The 15,903-nt window shown below is 46.7% G+C and overlaps 1 protein-coding gene across 6 annotated transcripts in view; it reads right to left on the reverse strand.

Annotated features, from left to right (window-relative positions):
- The window catches only part of spg (dedicator of cytokinesis spg), a 430,105-nt gene that overhangs the window by 107,576 nt on the left and 306,626 nt on the right, over nucleotides 1–15,903 (reverse strand). For all 6 annotated transcript variants that reach the window (XM_084607325.1, XM_084607299.1, XM_084607317.1 and 3 more), the window contains 3 exons: nucleotides 4,107–4,304; nucleotides 1,681–1,770; nucleotides 924–1,028 (listed from right to left, as the gene is read on the reverse strand). In XM_084607325.1, the coding sequence (XP_084463451.1) occupies nucleotides 924–1,028; nucleotides 1,681–1,770; nucleotides 4,107–4,304 (393 nt within the window). The remainder of the gene's footprint in view (nucleotides 1–923; nucleotides 1,029–1,680; nucleotides 1,771–4,106; nucleotides 4,305–15,903) is intronic.

The following is a 15,903-nucleotide window of genomic DNA, read 5'->3' on the forward strand; positions in this document are numbered from 1 at the left end:
GCCAGGGTCACGGGGGTGGGCTACGACGACAGTTGGGGTTGTGGAGGTAGATGGAGCCGCGTCGGTTGTCATCGTGACGGTTCCGAGGTGACGGCCACTGCGGAGATCCAGCGTCAGATTGTGTCGAACCCGCGACCTCCACCAAGATGTTACGGGGATGCACCTAATGTAACAGCACTGCGATGGGCTGAACTCGACGCTGAGACTTCAGTAGCCGTGCAGTATCCACTCTGTCAGCGTCGTCCTCTTTCTCAACGCTTTGTCGTGGTCGTCTTCGTCAGTGAGTACATCACTTTGGTACCGCGTTTCCAGGTAACAATATCTTGCAATTTTAATTTTGGGGGATGATTCTGCCTTTCCTAGGCCTCAATAGAAAAGTTGGTTTGATGACAAAAACAGTTTCTATCCTACAGTAAGGTTCCACTAGGTTGACGTCTCCATGGCTTTGTTTGTGTACAATGAAGTAATATTGTGGCTGGGACAAAACAGCGTAAGGCCACACAAAGTACTATTCTGTAGATTATGAATGCTCTTTGCAGCTTTTGTACATAGACAGCATCTATTTATATTTCTAAACAACCATATCTGCCCAAGCTGCGAGCAGACGACGTGGTGTGGAGGAATGTGATTAAAACTCTATCGTGATTGGCATGACTGGTATCCAAATTACAATGCCACAATCCAAAGAAAGAAAGAAAAGAACCCCCTCCAACAAAATGTGCTTAGCTCCCTGGATTGCATCAATAAACAATTCCATTTCAATGAACGAAACAACCTAAGCTTCAAAGTACCACTGAAACACAACTGCAGCACTCAGGGGTGGACAAAGAAGAAAGAGCATGTCGGTCCCCCTAATCATTTTCATTAAGGAGTGAAGGCAGCCCACAGAGGTTTCTAGCATACGGCAGACATAGCACACTCACCCGCAAGAAGGATGGAAAGCCAAGGCCAATGAACCCAACCCGGAAGTACTCGGGCTCCGGCCGCAGCTCAGTCAGGATGTGCTGTAGGAACTCGGCGTGCATACGCTGCACAATGATATGACACAGCAGTCTTACTTGCTGCACAAGTCCTAGCCGCGACACTGAGGGGCTCAAAGAAAGTGTCGAGTTTAGCCACGCTGGTGATCTTCGCCACTGATCATTTGCTGACCGCCCAGAGTTTTGTAAAAACACTCTGGAAGACAGATCTCCAAAACAAGCCCCCTGGATGCTTTTTCCACAATAAAGAAAATGGTTCTTCCAGACTGAAAGGACTGATGAGCTCGATGTATGATGCCTTTTCTTTTGCAGTTATGTGTGCATTTGTAATGAAGTGGGAATTTGTTTTTAGGTATTCCCACTTCATTACAAATGCACACATAACTGCAAAAGAAAAGGCATCATACATCGAGCTCATCAGTCCTTTCAGCATCTAAGTAACCAAACAAGGCTGTCGTCCACCCTAGTTGTGGGCTTCCGCAGAGCAGCAGTGGTATCAAGAAAACATGTGATTATCATGAAATCGGGATCGTCCAATAGCTCTGCTCCCAGCAGCCACTAGCATACCCGCACCAACTTGTCCAAGAAGCCATTCGGCTATAGAGGCACAGAGAATGCTACACACCAGACTTTGGTGCGAGCTCTTTCTGCATGAATGCATGAGAGGCTCATACACCAGTTAGACATAGCAGTGACTCACCAGGATTGCACTAAGCTTCTCATAGTCGAACAGGATCCCTTCGTATATAGTGGCCAGCTCTTTGCAGAGGGGTAGGCCTTCCTCCCAGCACTGCAGCCAATGACAAACATGTTATCCTCACTGGGCAAAAGAAATGATCTAGAACAGAAACGACAGTAACTAACCCCATCATCATCATCATCAGCCCCAATACCCACTGCAGGGCGAAGGCAAGGTCAATTCAAATGGTCGTGTAACTTGGAAGAAAACGCGTGCAGCTACCTATTGCCAGCGGCATCAACTCGATCATGAGGGCCCCTGCAAACTGCGAGGCAAATTACTAAAGCACAGAAAATAAGATCTCCCAGAACTCCAAAGAACTAGAAAGTAAACATAATATTCGCGCTCAGGAATGAATGCAGTTTTTGTTTCTTGCGTAAGAAAAAACATGTCACATTTATAATAATATTTTAACTTGTTTCTAACGGCCTCTCTCGGCCATTTAGTATCCGCTGCGTAGTTGCCCAAAGCTCAGATATGGCTCAGACCAAAGCTTTTTACATCCACGAAATCAGTGCGTCATTGGCCTCGGTTCGACGTTCATCGTTGCGTGCTGCGTAGAGAGTGGGTTATCTGTACCAAACAGTCAGTATTTCATTCTGCTGGTTGTGGTAGAGCTTTACAGCAAGGCGAAGACTGTGTGTGCTCGATGAGGAACTGATTGCCGCTGCATGTACGCATTTCTGGACGATGGGACAATGCTGCGTCACAGCTCGGCAGCTCGGCTCGGCCAGCGTGTCCTTCCAGGCACGTCGCAAAAGTGGTGGCTTGTATTATGGATACACGTCTGCATGAGCGGCGTATCGCTGCATGTTTTAATTGAACGGTAAAGGTGAGATTTTACTGCCCCCAAGACGCGTATCGCATTGCGCAAAGCCTTCCGTTCCACTCCCTTTGCTGCATGTTTTGCTTACTGCGTCGTATTACCGCACCAACGTTCGCTGAATGTGCTTTAGCTGTTATCCCAGGGATGTTCCTATTGTCAATGGGATCTTTCTCATGAACATGTTAAATGCTTAAGTTGTAAATTTGTAGCCTCACATTGACTCCTCTCAGTGGCAAATGAAGCGCGAGTAAAATAATGGAATCGTGAACAGGGCGAGATTCATTGGAGCGAAGCTATATCGCAGATATTTTCACTTCTCAGACGTATTAACTTCTAAATACTAGCAATCCCAATTTGAATTGCTTACCTAAGCTCTTACAGGTTGGTGTTCTAGCGCTAGTGTTAGTTATTCCGTTCGTTTGTTTTTTGTTCTTTGACACTGATATGTACTTTGTTTGTTAGCAAGATTTTTTACCCTTTTATAATCTCACCACATCTCGTTTGGAGACCTATGCTCAGATCATTTTGTTATCACGAAGATTTCATGAAGACCGTGGCGAATGAGCGGTGGTCGCTTTCCTACACTTCAAGATTTGAATTGTCGTGAAGCGTCTATGTAGGTAATTGTGAATTAATAAAGCCTGGCTTTCTATGCAGCACAGCTTCACTCATTTATGCCCTTAGTGAAATGCCTCAAGCCATGTGATTCTTCCCATAAGCTTGCCAAATTCACTCGAAGGCCCTTGTTCACAAACGTGCCCGAAGAAATAAGCCCCAGAATGCGTTTACATGACGCACGACGAAAGACTAGGCTAACGACGACGGAGGCAGAACGATGCTATGATAAGGTGGTTAAAGATGCCTTAACATTTCAGTTAACGTAAAACTTGACAGTAGAAATCCATGTGAAGTAAAGTTGGCTGAACAGTTACAGTGTCTATTTTTCTGCCTTATCCGAGCATCGTTCTGCCTCCGTCGTTGTTGGCCTTGTTTTTCGTTCATAAGTAAAAAGACAATCAAATTCCCCGCCAAAAGTACGTCACTGTGATGTTACAAGCAACGTCACACGTTTGTTTTGCCTCACAGTTCGCAGGGGGCGCCGGGAAACTAAAGCCTCGCTCAGAGTCGACACGCAGGCTTCTATGGGAGTTACGCTACCATACTAATTCTACCATGGCGAAGACCTCTCCCATATTGCTCTAATTAACCCGGTTCTGTGCTAGCTGCATCCACTTGACCTCTGCAAACTTCTTAACCTCATCCACCAACCTAGCTTTCTGTTGCCCCTTAACCCTATAACTAACTCTATAGCAACAGTAAAACACAAGAAATATCAATATAAAAATAAACAAAGCCCCCTACTTGCTCAATCTCAACAAACACAGCTTGTCTTGTCAGTCATCAAACTGCCATAGGTAGCAACTGCCATTTTCTTCTGCTATTACACATAGGTGTAATTTTTCATGTGTGTACTGCCTTGCGGTTTAGTCCACTCAGGAACAGCGTTTGCGCCTGCAAACTTGACAAAGCACAAAATGCGATGTGCTCAAAGGGGACTCACCTTTCCGCGGTCAAAGTAGTGCAGCATGCGCAGGTACAGCTGCTCCTTGAGGCAGTCCTCCCAGGGCAGCAGGTCGGCATGCAGGCGCAGCGCAAAGGCTGCCTCGGCAAAGTGCTCGGCTGGAAGGTGCAGCTCACACAGCTTGTGCACGTACCGCACAAACATCTCCTGCCGCCCGGCTTCCTCCCGGTAAAAGCGCTGCGCATCCACACCATGACATCTTCCACAGCTACTTTCATTCCTCTGTGTTTCCCCACTGCCCTGCACTTTATATGCCAGTGCTTGTAACCTGGTTCACCACAGCAGAAATCTTCATTACCATATTTCACATAGTGGTGACAATGCCGCTGGCAACAAATAAGGAGGCTTGAACTTCACATGAATAAACTCTTTATTGGGCTGACTTGCGCTCACAAAAGAACTCAGCAATCGACAGCAGCGATAGCAAAAATCGTGCTCAGCGGTCGTCGAACAAAGAATGCTTGTCGCGCATGTAAACGCTCACTTTAAAAGCGCCGTAGAAACATCTAGATAAAACCGCAGACAGTGGCTAGCATAACCTGGAACATTGTAGAGATACAAGCACGTGGCTGGAATCCTTTGAGATACATCTCGAATCATCTGCCACACCAAGGAAACGATAAAACCGCATCTCGCAACAACAAGCATAAACAAACAAAGAATACAGAAGTGATCTGCACGCTACATTAAAAATCATAAGGCCGCATGCCGATGGCTGTCGAAAAAAGAACAAATAAAGATTTGAATCGTTCGCGAATTCCTGAACCCCACCCTTTTTTCCTAGATACCATGCAGCAATTTAGATCGCCTGGGAGCTTTAAAATGTCCTTCAAAATTTACCTGCTGCCATTTTCAATGCCCTGAGTATTTTCCATCGTCTTAAAATGCCACAAATATATACGTGTGAGAAAACTTGAGTAATTGTGTTGTATCTTTCTATCAGCACTTGTATAACCATTTAATCCAACACTTGTGCTTGCCGTCCTGTGCATGGGTGACAGGTTCTTGTCAGGCAGAGAGTATCTGCCTTTTGCCCTGTCATCCAAGACCAACTGTGTCTGAAAGAATGTCTCAAATAAATAAATAAAAACTTCCGATGCGACGAAGGAATTTGTATGGCCCAAAGTACCACCTCAAGAGCTTTTCACTCAGTCCGCGACAGCGTATCGACGTCGAAACCAAACTTGACCTCCTGGTTTGTACTTTGCGTTGCATTGTCGCAAGTTGTAGTATCGGGAGTCCTGGTTTTAATGCACATCCGGGCGAGTCGTCGGGCTTCCTCTGTATGCTGCAGGTAGGCAACGACATAAAGGTTGTCTTCTGTCACATGCAGAAGCATCGCGTCGAGCGTCGTCCTGAGCTCCGTACACAAGGCTGAACGAGTTCGACTTGGTTGTCACCTGGATGGCAGTGTTATAAGCAAAGATGACGTAGGGTAGAATGGCATCCCATGTCTTGTGTTCGGCATTGACGTCCATTGCAATCATGTCCGCAACCGTTTTGTTGAGACGCTCCGTAAACCATTTGTCCGAGGATGCTACGCAGTTGTTCGCCGATGGCTTGTGTCAGTTCTGCCATAAATGCTGTTCCGTCCATGAAGAGCACTTCTGAGGCGGCGTGTTGCAAGAGAATTTTGTTCTACAAAAAACTTAGCGACTTCTCCTGCGGTACGATTGGGCAGTGCATTTGCTTCGGCGTAGTGGGTAAGGTAGTCGGTGGTCACGATGATCCACTTGTTACCTGTAGAGGAAGATGGAAAGGGGCCGAGGGAATCCATCCCAATTTGTTGAAAGGGAAGGGTTGGGGTGTTATCGTGTTCAGTAGCCCAGCTAGTCTAACCGGCGGCGCCTTGCATCATTGGCACTCACGGCACATTTTCACGTAATGGGCAACGTCTGCAGGCAGACGCGGCCAGTAGTACTTCTCCTGGATTCGATGCAACGTGCATGGAAACCCGAGATGCCCTGCTGTTGGCTTGTCGTGTAACGCATAAAGAATTTCCTGCCTGAGGCTTTTAGGCACGACAAGAAGCTTCCCAGTCTTGTTGGGAGCGAGGTTCTTCTTTACGAGGACGTCATTGCTTAAAGCGAACAATGATAATTGACGCCTAAACACAGCAGGAGCAGAAGCAGTCTTGCCTCCCAAGTAATCGGCTAGATCTTTCAGCTGAGGATCTGATCGCTGCTGTTGTGCATAACTGCTGGCGCTTACTGGCCCCAGAAAGGCGACGTCGTCATCGTCCTTCGGGGGAGCGTCGACCAGAGCACGGGATAAGCAGTCTGCGTCGGAATGCTTGCGGTCCGGCTTATAGAGACTACAGTCACATTAAATTCTTGAACTCATAGGCTCCATCGGGCAAAGACGGCCAGAGGGGTCTTTCAAATTAGCCAGCCAGTAAAGCGCGTGGTGATCGTTTCCATCTTGAATGGTCGATCTTATAGGTATGGACGGAAATTAGAAGTGGCCCAGATGATCGCGAGGCCCTCCTTCTCGATTGTTGAGTAATTGACTTCGGCTTTTGAAAGGGACCTGCTAATGTACCCAATTACGTTCTCCTGTCAAGCACTCTTCTGAATGAGAATGGCGCCTAGGCCCACACTGCTCGCGTCGGGATAAATTCTGGTCTCAGCATTTTCATCAAAGTGTCCAAGGACAGGAGGGACTGTAGGCAGTGCTTAAGTTCGTTAAAGGTTTCTCCTTGCGGCGCTTCCCATTTAAAAGGTAGGCCAGCCTTTGTAAGCTGCGTCAACGGTCTGACGATGCACGAAAAGTTTCTGACAAATCGAGCAGACCAAGGAATCTGCACTCTTGTTGGCAGGTGGTGGAAACTGTGCGATCGCAGCTGTTTTCTCTGGGGCTGAGAGAACACCATCCTTGCTAATAATGTGACCTAAGAACCGCAGTTCCTCGTAGGTGAAGTGGCATTTCTCTGGTTTTAACCTGTCACAATGACTTGATGGCATCCAGCACTGTCTGCAGCTGTTTCAGATGGTCTTCAAAGTTTGACGAGAAGACAACAGCGTTGTCCAAGTATACCACACAAATTTGCCACTTCAAGCCTGCTAGCACAGTGTCCATTACTTGTTAAAACGTCGCTGGTGCAGAGCAGAGGCCAAATGGCATCACCTTAAACTCGAAAAGGTAATCTGGTGTGATGAATGCAGTCTTCTCGCAATCTTTTTCGTCGACCTCAATTTGCCAGTACCCGCTCTTCAGAAGAGGTCCATCGATGAGAAGTACCTTGCATTGCAAAGCCGGCCCAGTGTGTCATCGATGCGAGGGAGAGGGTACACAACCTTCTTCGTTATGCTGTTTAGGCGGCGGTAATCGATGCAGAAATGAAGTGTCCAGTCTTTCTTCTTCGCCAAAACGTCTCGTACAGCCCAGGGGCTCTTCGATAGCTGGATCACAAAGCATTTCCTCAACTTGAGCGCATATGGCCTGGCGTCCTTGCGGCGATACACGACAGGGGCTTTGACAAAGTGGTCGAGCGTGCTCCTCTGTGATGATGCGGTGCTTTGCTAACTTAGTTTGCCACACCTTCGACGCTGAAGAAAAGCACTCGCTATAGCTTTCAAGAAGAGTGAAAATCTGGCCTTGTCTGTCTTGGGGTAGTGCTGCGTTGATGTCGAACGTGGGCTGCTTTGCTCGGTTGGATGCATCGTCTTCAGGTTGGCTGGGAAGGGCAAAGATATCTCGGGTGGCCACTAGCTCGTCTAGGAAAGCGATCACCGTGCCCTTGTTTAGGTGCCGGTATTCTTCAGAGAAGTTCGTGACCAGCACTTGAGCTTGTCTATAACGAAATTGGGTGATGCCTCTAACGATTCGCAGTCCATGCTCTAAGAGCAACCGGGTGTTTCCTTTGAATATGCCTTCGGAGGTTTCAATGTCTGCGTTTCCCACACAGGCGACGACGCTTGATCAGGGCGGCATGTCAAGTCTCCATCGAGGACGTTTAGAGCGATGTGGTGCATTGATGTCGTCGTGGAAGGTATGGCGTTGTCCGTTGAGAGTTTGATGAGCCTTGAGAGGGGAGGGTCTATGATCGTCTGATGTTCGTTCAGAAAATCCATGCCTAAAATCACGTCACGAGAGCATTACTCTAGGACGACAAAGCTGATAGGGTAGGTACTGTCTTTGCCAAAAGTAACTTAGCAGCCCAGCTGACCTGCGGAGCAAATGCAGGGCCGAGTGGCGGCGTGGTGGCCGCCGTCAGTGGCCGCTGCTCACCAGCTGCGAGTGTAAGCTTGCTCCCGCGCCATCTTTCTTGGGATGATAAAATGTAAGGGGGTACCATGTGCAGCACCCGATTTCGTGCCTTTAGAATGCTGTGCTATTCATAGAGGGCGCTGTGCACAGCAAAACTTGCTCAATGCTTATTTTGGGCTGGCCTTTGTCCCAAGCTGCCTCACATATAGAGCGGAACTTACGGGACCTCCCCGCTCCTCCGAGCATGCTTCGATATGCCACTTTGCACGTCCTGGATGCAGCCAGAGCACAAACAGCCAAGGATATAAAGAGGCAGACCGCAACACGCCCATGACAGTGCACTCTGGGAAGATTCAGTCTTCCGGCCCTCTCTCACGGCCGCTCTGGGAAAGCGCCGTTTTTCACAGAGCCCGTGATCAACTCATCATTTCTCCTCTTGTACAGCCACCGCTACCGATCAACTCTGCGATTTCGATTCCTCATCTGACAAGAAAGACGTGAGAATTCTTTTTGCCACAGACGGTCGGTTAATTGAATATTGTTTTTGCCTTTGTTTAAACCTTGATCTGACTTAGTATTTTTACGCTGCGTTTTCTGAGTAACTCTTGCCCCTACTTATTATATCTGGAATAATTGCTTTGTTATCTTTATAGTCTTCTTTTATTGGAGTGTTTTGTTCATTGTCAGGGTTTTCCTCTTGTCATTTACCGAGTTGCCGTTTATCACTATCGTGTCATGGTGTTTTATTTTTTTTATTGTATTCGATTATTATGCAGTGTAATTTTGACTACTAGCTACAAATATTCAATTGTTTGTAAAAGAAAGTGTCTTTCTTGAACTTATTCCTCAATCACACACCGACACGCATACTTCACGGGTTGACCGGCCTAGCTTTTAACTGTGTTCTCAAACCTCATGAACGGGTAACTGTAAAGGGGATCATGTGCCTCTGTTGATCGTAAAGGCAGGGGTTTGTGAGAGCCTTGTGTGTTGAATCCCAGTACACAGCTCCCGTAGATAAAGCGATTTGAAAAGTGGTTGTTTTTGCCTTGTTTAGAATGTTAGCATAGTGAGACAGGTCAAGATAGAAACCTCGGTTTGGTTTTTCCCACGATTCCAAGTCGGTGATGATGGCTCTTTGCTGAGCTAGAGAGAAACAAAAAAAAGGGCAACATTTTCTGCTGTTTCTAGTGCGGCTATTCCTCTCCATGTAATGAGGCGAATCCATTAGCGTCCCATTTTCTGCTGCCTGTTAACGCACAGAAGTGCGTAATGGGTTTCACGATTGCAACGCCAGACTGAATGCCAAAAATCTGAGCAGAAATTGCAACTGCTTCAAAACATATTCCGCAATACCGAATGAGTGATGAAAATGTTCCCTAGCATATGATACCCCAAGAAAGCCTTGCGAAGGATGCCTACGAAGACATTTTTATTCCACTTGCATTGAAATTCCCTCCAAATTAAGCATCACATTTTTTTGGCCAGGGAGTTCAGTAAAGGCAGGATTTTCAGGTTTGCAAGCTTGATCTTGTGTTGCACTTGAAAGTTCCATTCCAGGAACTTATTTATCAAGTCACCAATGCACCCTTCTGCCAGCGGGCACTGAAATACCAGTCAAGTCGCTAGGTATTAGGGAGTAATGCAAAAGTAATTCGCAGTCCAAATCAAATGCCGCGTGTCCGGATTTCTTTTCACTGCCAGAACATATTGCTGTTAGGTTGGTCGCATGGTGTTCCCTCATAAAACAAACAAAAAATAGAAACTGCTGCACTTATTGAGAAAATGGCCGACGTATGTTTGAGATGTGAAAATGACATTTTTATGCAGTTCCCTTATTGGCAGCAGGCTAACGCATGAATGTAATTACCAATGTGAAGAACACTGTGCACTTTTTGTATGTTACCAAATAGCAGAAAAGAAGGTATGCTGGAAGAGGGACACATTAAACAGCTGAAAGCCTCATTTTTCTCTCCTTCAGTTTAACTGAGTGTTGCAGCAAATCCGGTAGTGGTAACAACAGACGATTAGAAACCGCAGGAAAAGCGCATCGAGTTTTTGAAATCGATTCCTCGCCATACTTTCCCGACAATCCAAACGAGTAGAAAAGCATCGTCCATTCGTTGCAACTGCGGGAGCACTGTACTGATATTAAACACGAAGGTATTCTAATGAAGAGCACAGCTTTACAGCGTCAGCCAAAAAGGAGCGTTGAGCAAGTGGTGCTATTCGGAGCGCCCTTCCTTAATAGCAAAGCATTCTCCGGAGAACAGCGGCCAGCGACGGCCACGCCATCGTTCAGCCACGTGCCTGCTACGCCAGCTGACTGGGCTGCTCGGTTACTTTTGGCAAATATGGTACATCCTTTTACTCTAACTCTTGCAGCGCATTACCCCGACGGCGTAATAAGGTTACCACCAGTGGTACGAATTAGCGAGCCATCCCAAGTGGTCGTCACTTACTTGATCTGGGCGGTGAACGCTCCACTGATGACAGAATAGTCGGCTCCGGTATCCACTAAGGCGGTAACCGTGTGACTGTCGACAGCAACTTCGAGATCACTTGTTTATGCCATTGTATTCCATGTTGGCTTCCTCGTGTGCTGAGACCGCAGCCGGAACACACCGTTGTCACTTTGCTGGGCAGCAGTGTCGACTTGAACTTTGGTCGTGTTCTCATCGACGTTGTCCTTGTATGGAGTGATTTAATGACTGCGTCGTTGACACTCGTCGTCAGTGGTGGACGATCTTCAACAGTTCACAGTATAGCAACCCGAACACCAAAATTTCCTCTCTTTAGTTTCACCTGAGCGGGCTAGGGGACCTTCCTTGCATGTAACTTCGATCCGGAGACGCAAAGAGGAACCTGAACGGCGATGGGGAGTGTGACAGATGACTTGGTGACGCATACTCTTCCTCTGGGTGGAGATCATCGATTTGTTGTGCTCGCTCGCCAGGTCGTGGGGTATCCTCCACGAAACCTCAAAGACCGATACACCTGCACGGACAGGGACGGAGGATGTGTCCAGCCTCACCACAATAGAAGCAGAGTGGTCAGTTGTTAGACGTCCTCCAGGCATTGCATTTCCTGTGGCTTGAGGGTCGTTTGTATGCTTGGCAGGCAGGGGGCAAGGGGCAGCTTTCGGGAGCAGGACAGCAGTGACAGGAACCTGGAAGGTGCAGGACGACGTAATGCAGCAGCATAGTTCATCGCTGCTGCTTCTGATGTTAGAACTGTCGGAGCCGTCGCTTGAGGAAGGCCCAATGCTTACTGGACTTCCTCGGATGACGTGCGTCAGCGAACCAACTTGCGGTTGCATTCGCGATGCGAGAAGTCGGCGAAGCTCTTTTCGAACGACCGCACAGATAATTTCAAGGAGGTTATCCCCACTTGTAGCTGTGTTATCGCAGTTGTTTACAGCGAACACCTGAAGAGGCCAGTTGAACTGCAGAGTACGGGCGTCTAGGGTCCACTCTACTGAGGATGCTTCTCGTTCGAATTCGGCCATGGTTTGGGATGGAATCCTGATGAGCCAAGCGAAAAGTGATTCTTTGAAGCCTCACATCTAAAATTTAACTTTCTCGCCTCCAGTCATGTTTGGGGTGGCCCGACGAAAGAGGATTTTCATTTCTTCAACGTAGGCAAAGACGGGCTCAATGGGAAGCTGGGCATTAGACTGAAAAAAGAGCTCCGTTCTTTCTTTCCTTACCAAGCTAGCAAACTGTTTTAACAGTTCCTTTGTGAAGCCCTCCCCCATCGTTAGTGAAGACTCGTGTTTGTAGCATGTCCGCGCTGTACCATCAAGAGCGAAGAACACGTTTGGGAGTTTTAATACGTCGTCCCAATTGTTGAAACCAGCAACTCATTTGTACTGCTCTAGCCAGTCCTCTGGATCTTCTCCCAGATTGCGGGGGGCTGTCGGGGCTGCTGGATGACAGCCGGTACCATGGCCTGGGCCACTGTTGATGTTGGGACTTTCTTCCGGGGTCGAACGGGGTCCGACAGCAGACTGTTCTGGTTGGAGCCCTTTAAGTCGGCGGCTGGCTCAGTGACCTATAGGCTGCTCCGCCAGGGCGACAGGAACAGGTCTGTAGTCTTGGCTTGAAGGGGTAACCGGCGGCTGGCTCAGTGACCTACAGGCTGCTCCGCCAGGGCGACAGGAACAGGTCTGTAGTCTTGGCTTGAAGGGGTAACCAGAGCACAAAACCTAGCACCTCCACCAGATGTCACGTAGTGGTGACAATGCCGTTGGCAACAAATGAGAAGGCTTGAACGTCACTTGAATCAACTCTTTATTGGGTTGACTTGCACCCGCGAAAGAACTAAACAATTGGCGGCGGCAATAGCAACAAGCGTGCTCGGCGATCGTCGATCTAGAAATGTCTGTTTCACTCGTCAGCGCTCATTTTAAAAGTGGCATAGAAACATTTAAATAAAACCGCGAACAGTGACTAGCACAACTGGGAACATTGTAGAAATTCAAGCACGAGGCTGGAATCCTTTGAGATACATCTCGAATCATCTGCCACAACAAATAAATGATAAAGTCGTGTCTCATAACAACGAGCATGAACAAACAAATACAGAAATGATCCGTGTGTTAAATTAACAATAATAAGACCGCATGCTGGCGCCTGTCGGAAAAGAACAAATAAAGATTTGAATCATTCGCAGCAATATACTACAGTCGAACATCATTATAACGTACACAGATATACTGAAATATCAGATAAAACAAAGTAAAATCAGTGTTTGGTTTGTCTATTGTTTATTTCTATGGGAGTTCTATCTGTATAACGAAACAAAAAATTTAAAATTTTAAACTCGATTAGTAGTAATAAAGCAGTTTTTGCTTTCATGTGGCTAAAAATGCATACCAGGACCAGAAAGAAAACTAGAACTGCAATAGTTTGATGATCTGAATCGCCCACAGCAGAAGTGCATTTAAATCACCCATGCAATAGCGTGATGCGCCATCTAGGAGCAGCAACAAAAATTAGCCCTAATCGCTGACCGACGTGACTGACACGTGATCGAACCATCGCCTGGTCATTACAGTGAACAGGCACAGCAGCATTGCCAGCTCCTGTCAGAGGGACGAAAGCAGAAGGACTGAAGATGATAAACAAAGATCAATTCCCAACCTTCCAAAGGCAAGGGCTGATGTTGCAGTTTATACGAAGGTTTCTAGTCTGCCACCACAATGCAGACTCCCAATTTTTCTTCCATTTCGGGAGATGACACAGCAGGCATCCTTTAAGACCAAATGGCAGGGACCAAACAATCTGTGTGTGTTACCACAATTTCGTCTTACCAAAGGTATCTCTGGTAAAAGTATGTCAACTTGCTAGGGGCCGATAAAACTGCCTTGCAATAAGAGAGAGATGCCAAAAGGAACATTTATGGCACGAGTGATCTGCAGGTAGGAAGTCGGTGTTTCTCAAATGGGGTTCCATGAAAGTGATTTTCGGGGGTCACGAAACCCACGGCACACACACAAAAAAAAAGGAAGGTTGCGCAATAACTCTGGCTTGGATAGACACAGCTTTGCACGGAGATTCAAAGCCGACTTTACTGTCTCAAAGAAAAAGAAACGTGAGAGGAATGTGGAAATAGAGAACGCGTGCCAGGAGAAAGGAAGAAAGAGAGCACCTAAAGTGTTTGTTGATGCCGGCATTGGTGAAACTGGGCTGCAATGCAAAGCATCTTGGGTGTCCGACAAGCAAGTGACCTGATGTTGGGATTCGAACCCCTTCAAGAGGCATACACACCGGTGCCAAACGTGGCCTCTTCCCCACGTCCGCTGCAGGCCTTAACGCAGTGCCTTGAGAAGTATACAATTTTCAGAGGGCAGTTTAGCCTCGACTTAACTCCAATTCTGCAACCTGCATTTGGAACTGCGGCACAAGTCCGCACGAGACCGCTGTACAAGTATACCACCGCAAAATCACGGGACGTCAGTTAGGCTCACTCACAAATCTTCGGCCAAACTGCAGGGGTTCACTCAAACTCAGACTTGTACACACTTGGGCTCATTAAACCCAAGCTCCTTAACACTTAGAACTCACTCAAACTTTTGCGACTCATCCACAGTCAACCATTCGCTGCAGCTCACAACTCAGTTCGAGTAAGCATCTTGCCTCCCTCCCTCATTTCAACTCATGACTCTTTCGGGATCACTCATTCATTTCATGATTCACCTGGACTCCCTCACTCATTTGGACTCACACATTTTCACTAGAGAGTCATTTGGACTTACTCACTCACTGACATGAGGAATTTCTTTAGCCTAAGTGGCTCTGTCCAAGGTAATTATTAGGAGTGTCAGAATACTGAAATTTTCAAATATGAACCAAACAAGAATATCAGAAAAAAATGCTTTCGAATATTGAATACGTGATCAGTAAAAAAAAAGAATTTAAAGCAAAAAAAATCGCAAATACTGTTCATCTTGTTTTTTTTTTTTGTTTTTTTTTTCAGAATTCATATGGTATTTACAAACAAAATTAAACTAGAATTCCAGAGGAGTGTGTACCTTACTAAAAATCTGGTGTGAATTTTATACAGGAATTCTTTTCCTGGATGAATAGGACGTGCATGAAATCAGGTGAAGCTGTCATACTGTTACTCAATACAGTAAACTTCACATCATCATGTCACATGACTATCATTACTTCGGCCTTCAAGGCACCAGAAAAAAGATGTCTGAATTAACCGAAGGCTTAAATTATTGAAGAGGCCTGAAAAAGATGCCAAAAACAATTTGCATCAACCAATGTTTCCGGGCCATGAGCAAGAGATGCAAAGGGACCAAGCTTATAGAAGAAGCCAGTGTCGTCAAAATGCGTCCAAGTGATAGCTGCTAAGTAACTGCACGAAATTCTCCTAAGACGAGCAAAGAGCAGAGCGGTCGATGTTATCCCCTTCTCGACGGATCCGTCGACTCGAGATGCCATGCCTGTTCTTAAATCTTGCAAGCCATCCTCATGAGCAACTTAAAGTCGGTCACACCTAGACAGAATGTAAAATAATTTACCCAGAGAAACATCACCCCGTTTCACTGAAAGAAACGTTTCAGAAGACATCACAGCTAAAACCTATCAAGACAAAGGAGAAGCAACCGTACTAACCCATAATGTTGTCGTGGTAGCGAGCTTTCGCTTGAAGCATTTTGCCCCTCACGACAGCACCATTTGTGTGCACATTCCCTGAACTCCGACAACAACACTGACTCCATTTCTTCAAACTGTCAGACTGTGGTTGAGGCTCTGATGCTGACGTTGAGCCATTTATTGGAGTCTTGTAGTATCGGTGCTGCCGTCGACCGAGTTTAACTTGAGCCCACTGCCTCACTGCTTGAATTCATTGAGATGGCTTTTGTCGCTTGTATTCACAGATTTCCTGCTCTGCACCTGTGTTCAGCTTCATTCTTTTGCACTTAACTTCTGCCATGCCAAAATTCAGACTAACGTTGAGGGCTACAGGTGCCCGATTCTTTGCACTTTTTTTTTTGCCTCCTTGCCTTTCCGCTTTTCTGGTTCTCTCTTTTTTTTGCCTTGTACTGCTT

This window comes from Amblyomma maculatum, chromosome 1, assembly GCF_055883805.1.
Source record: "Amblyomma maculatum isolate TAMU_Amacu chromosome 1, ASM5588380v1, whole genome shotgun sequence".
In the NCBI taxonomy this organism is placed as follows: domain Eukaryota; kingdom Metazoa; phylum Arthropoda; class Arachnida; order Ixodida; family Ixodidae; genus Amblyomma; species Amblyomma maculatum.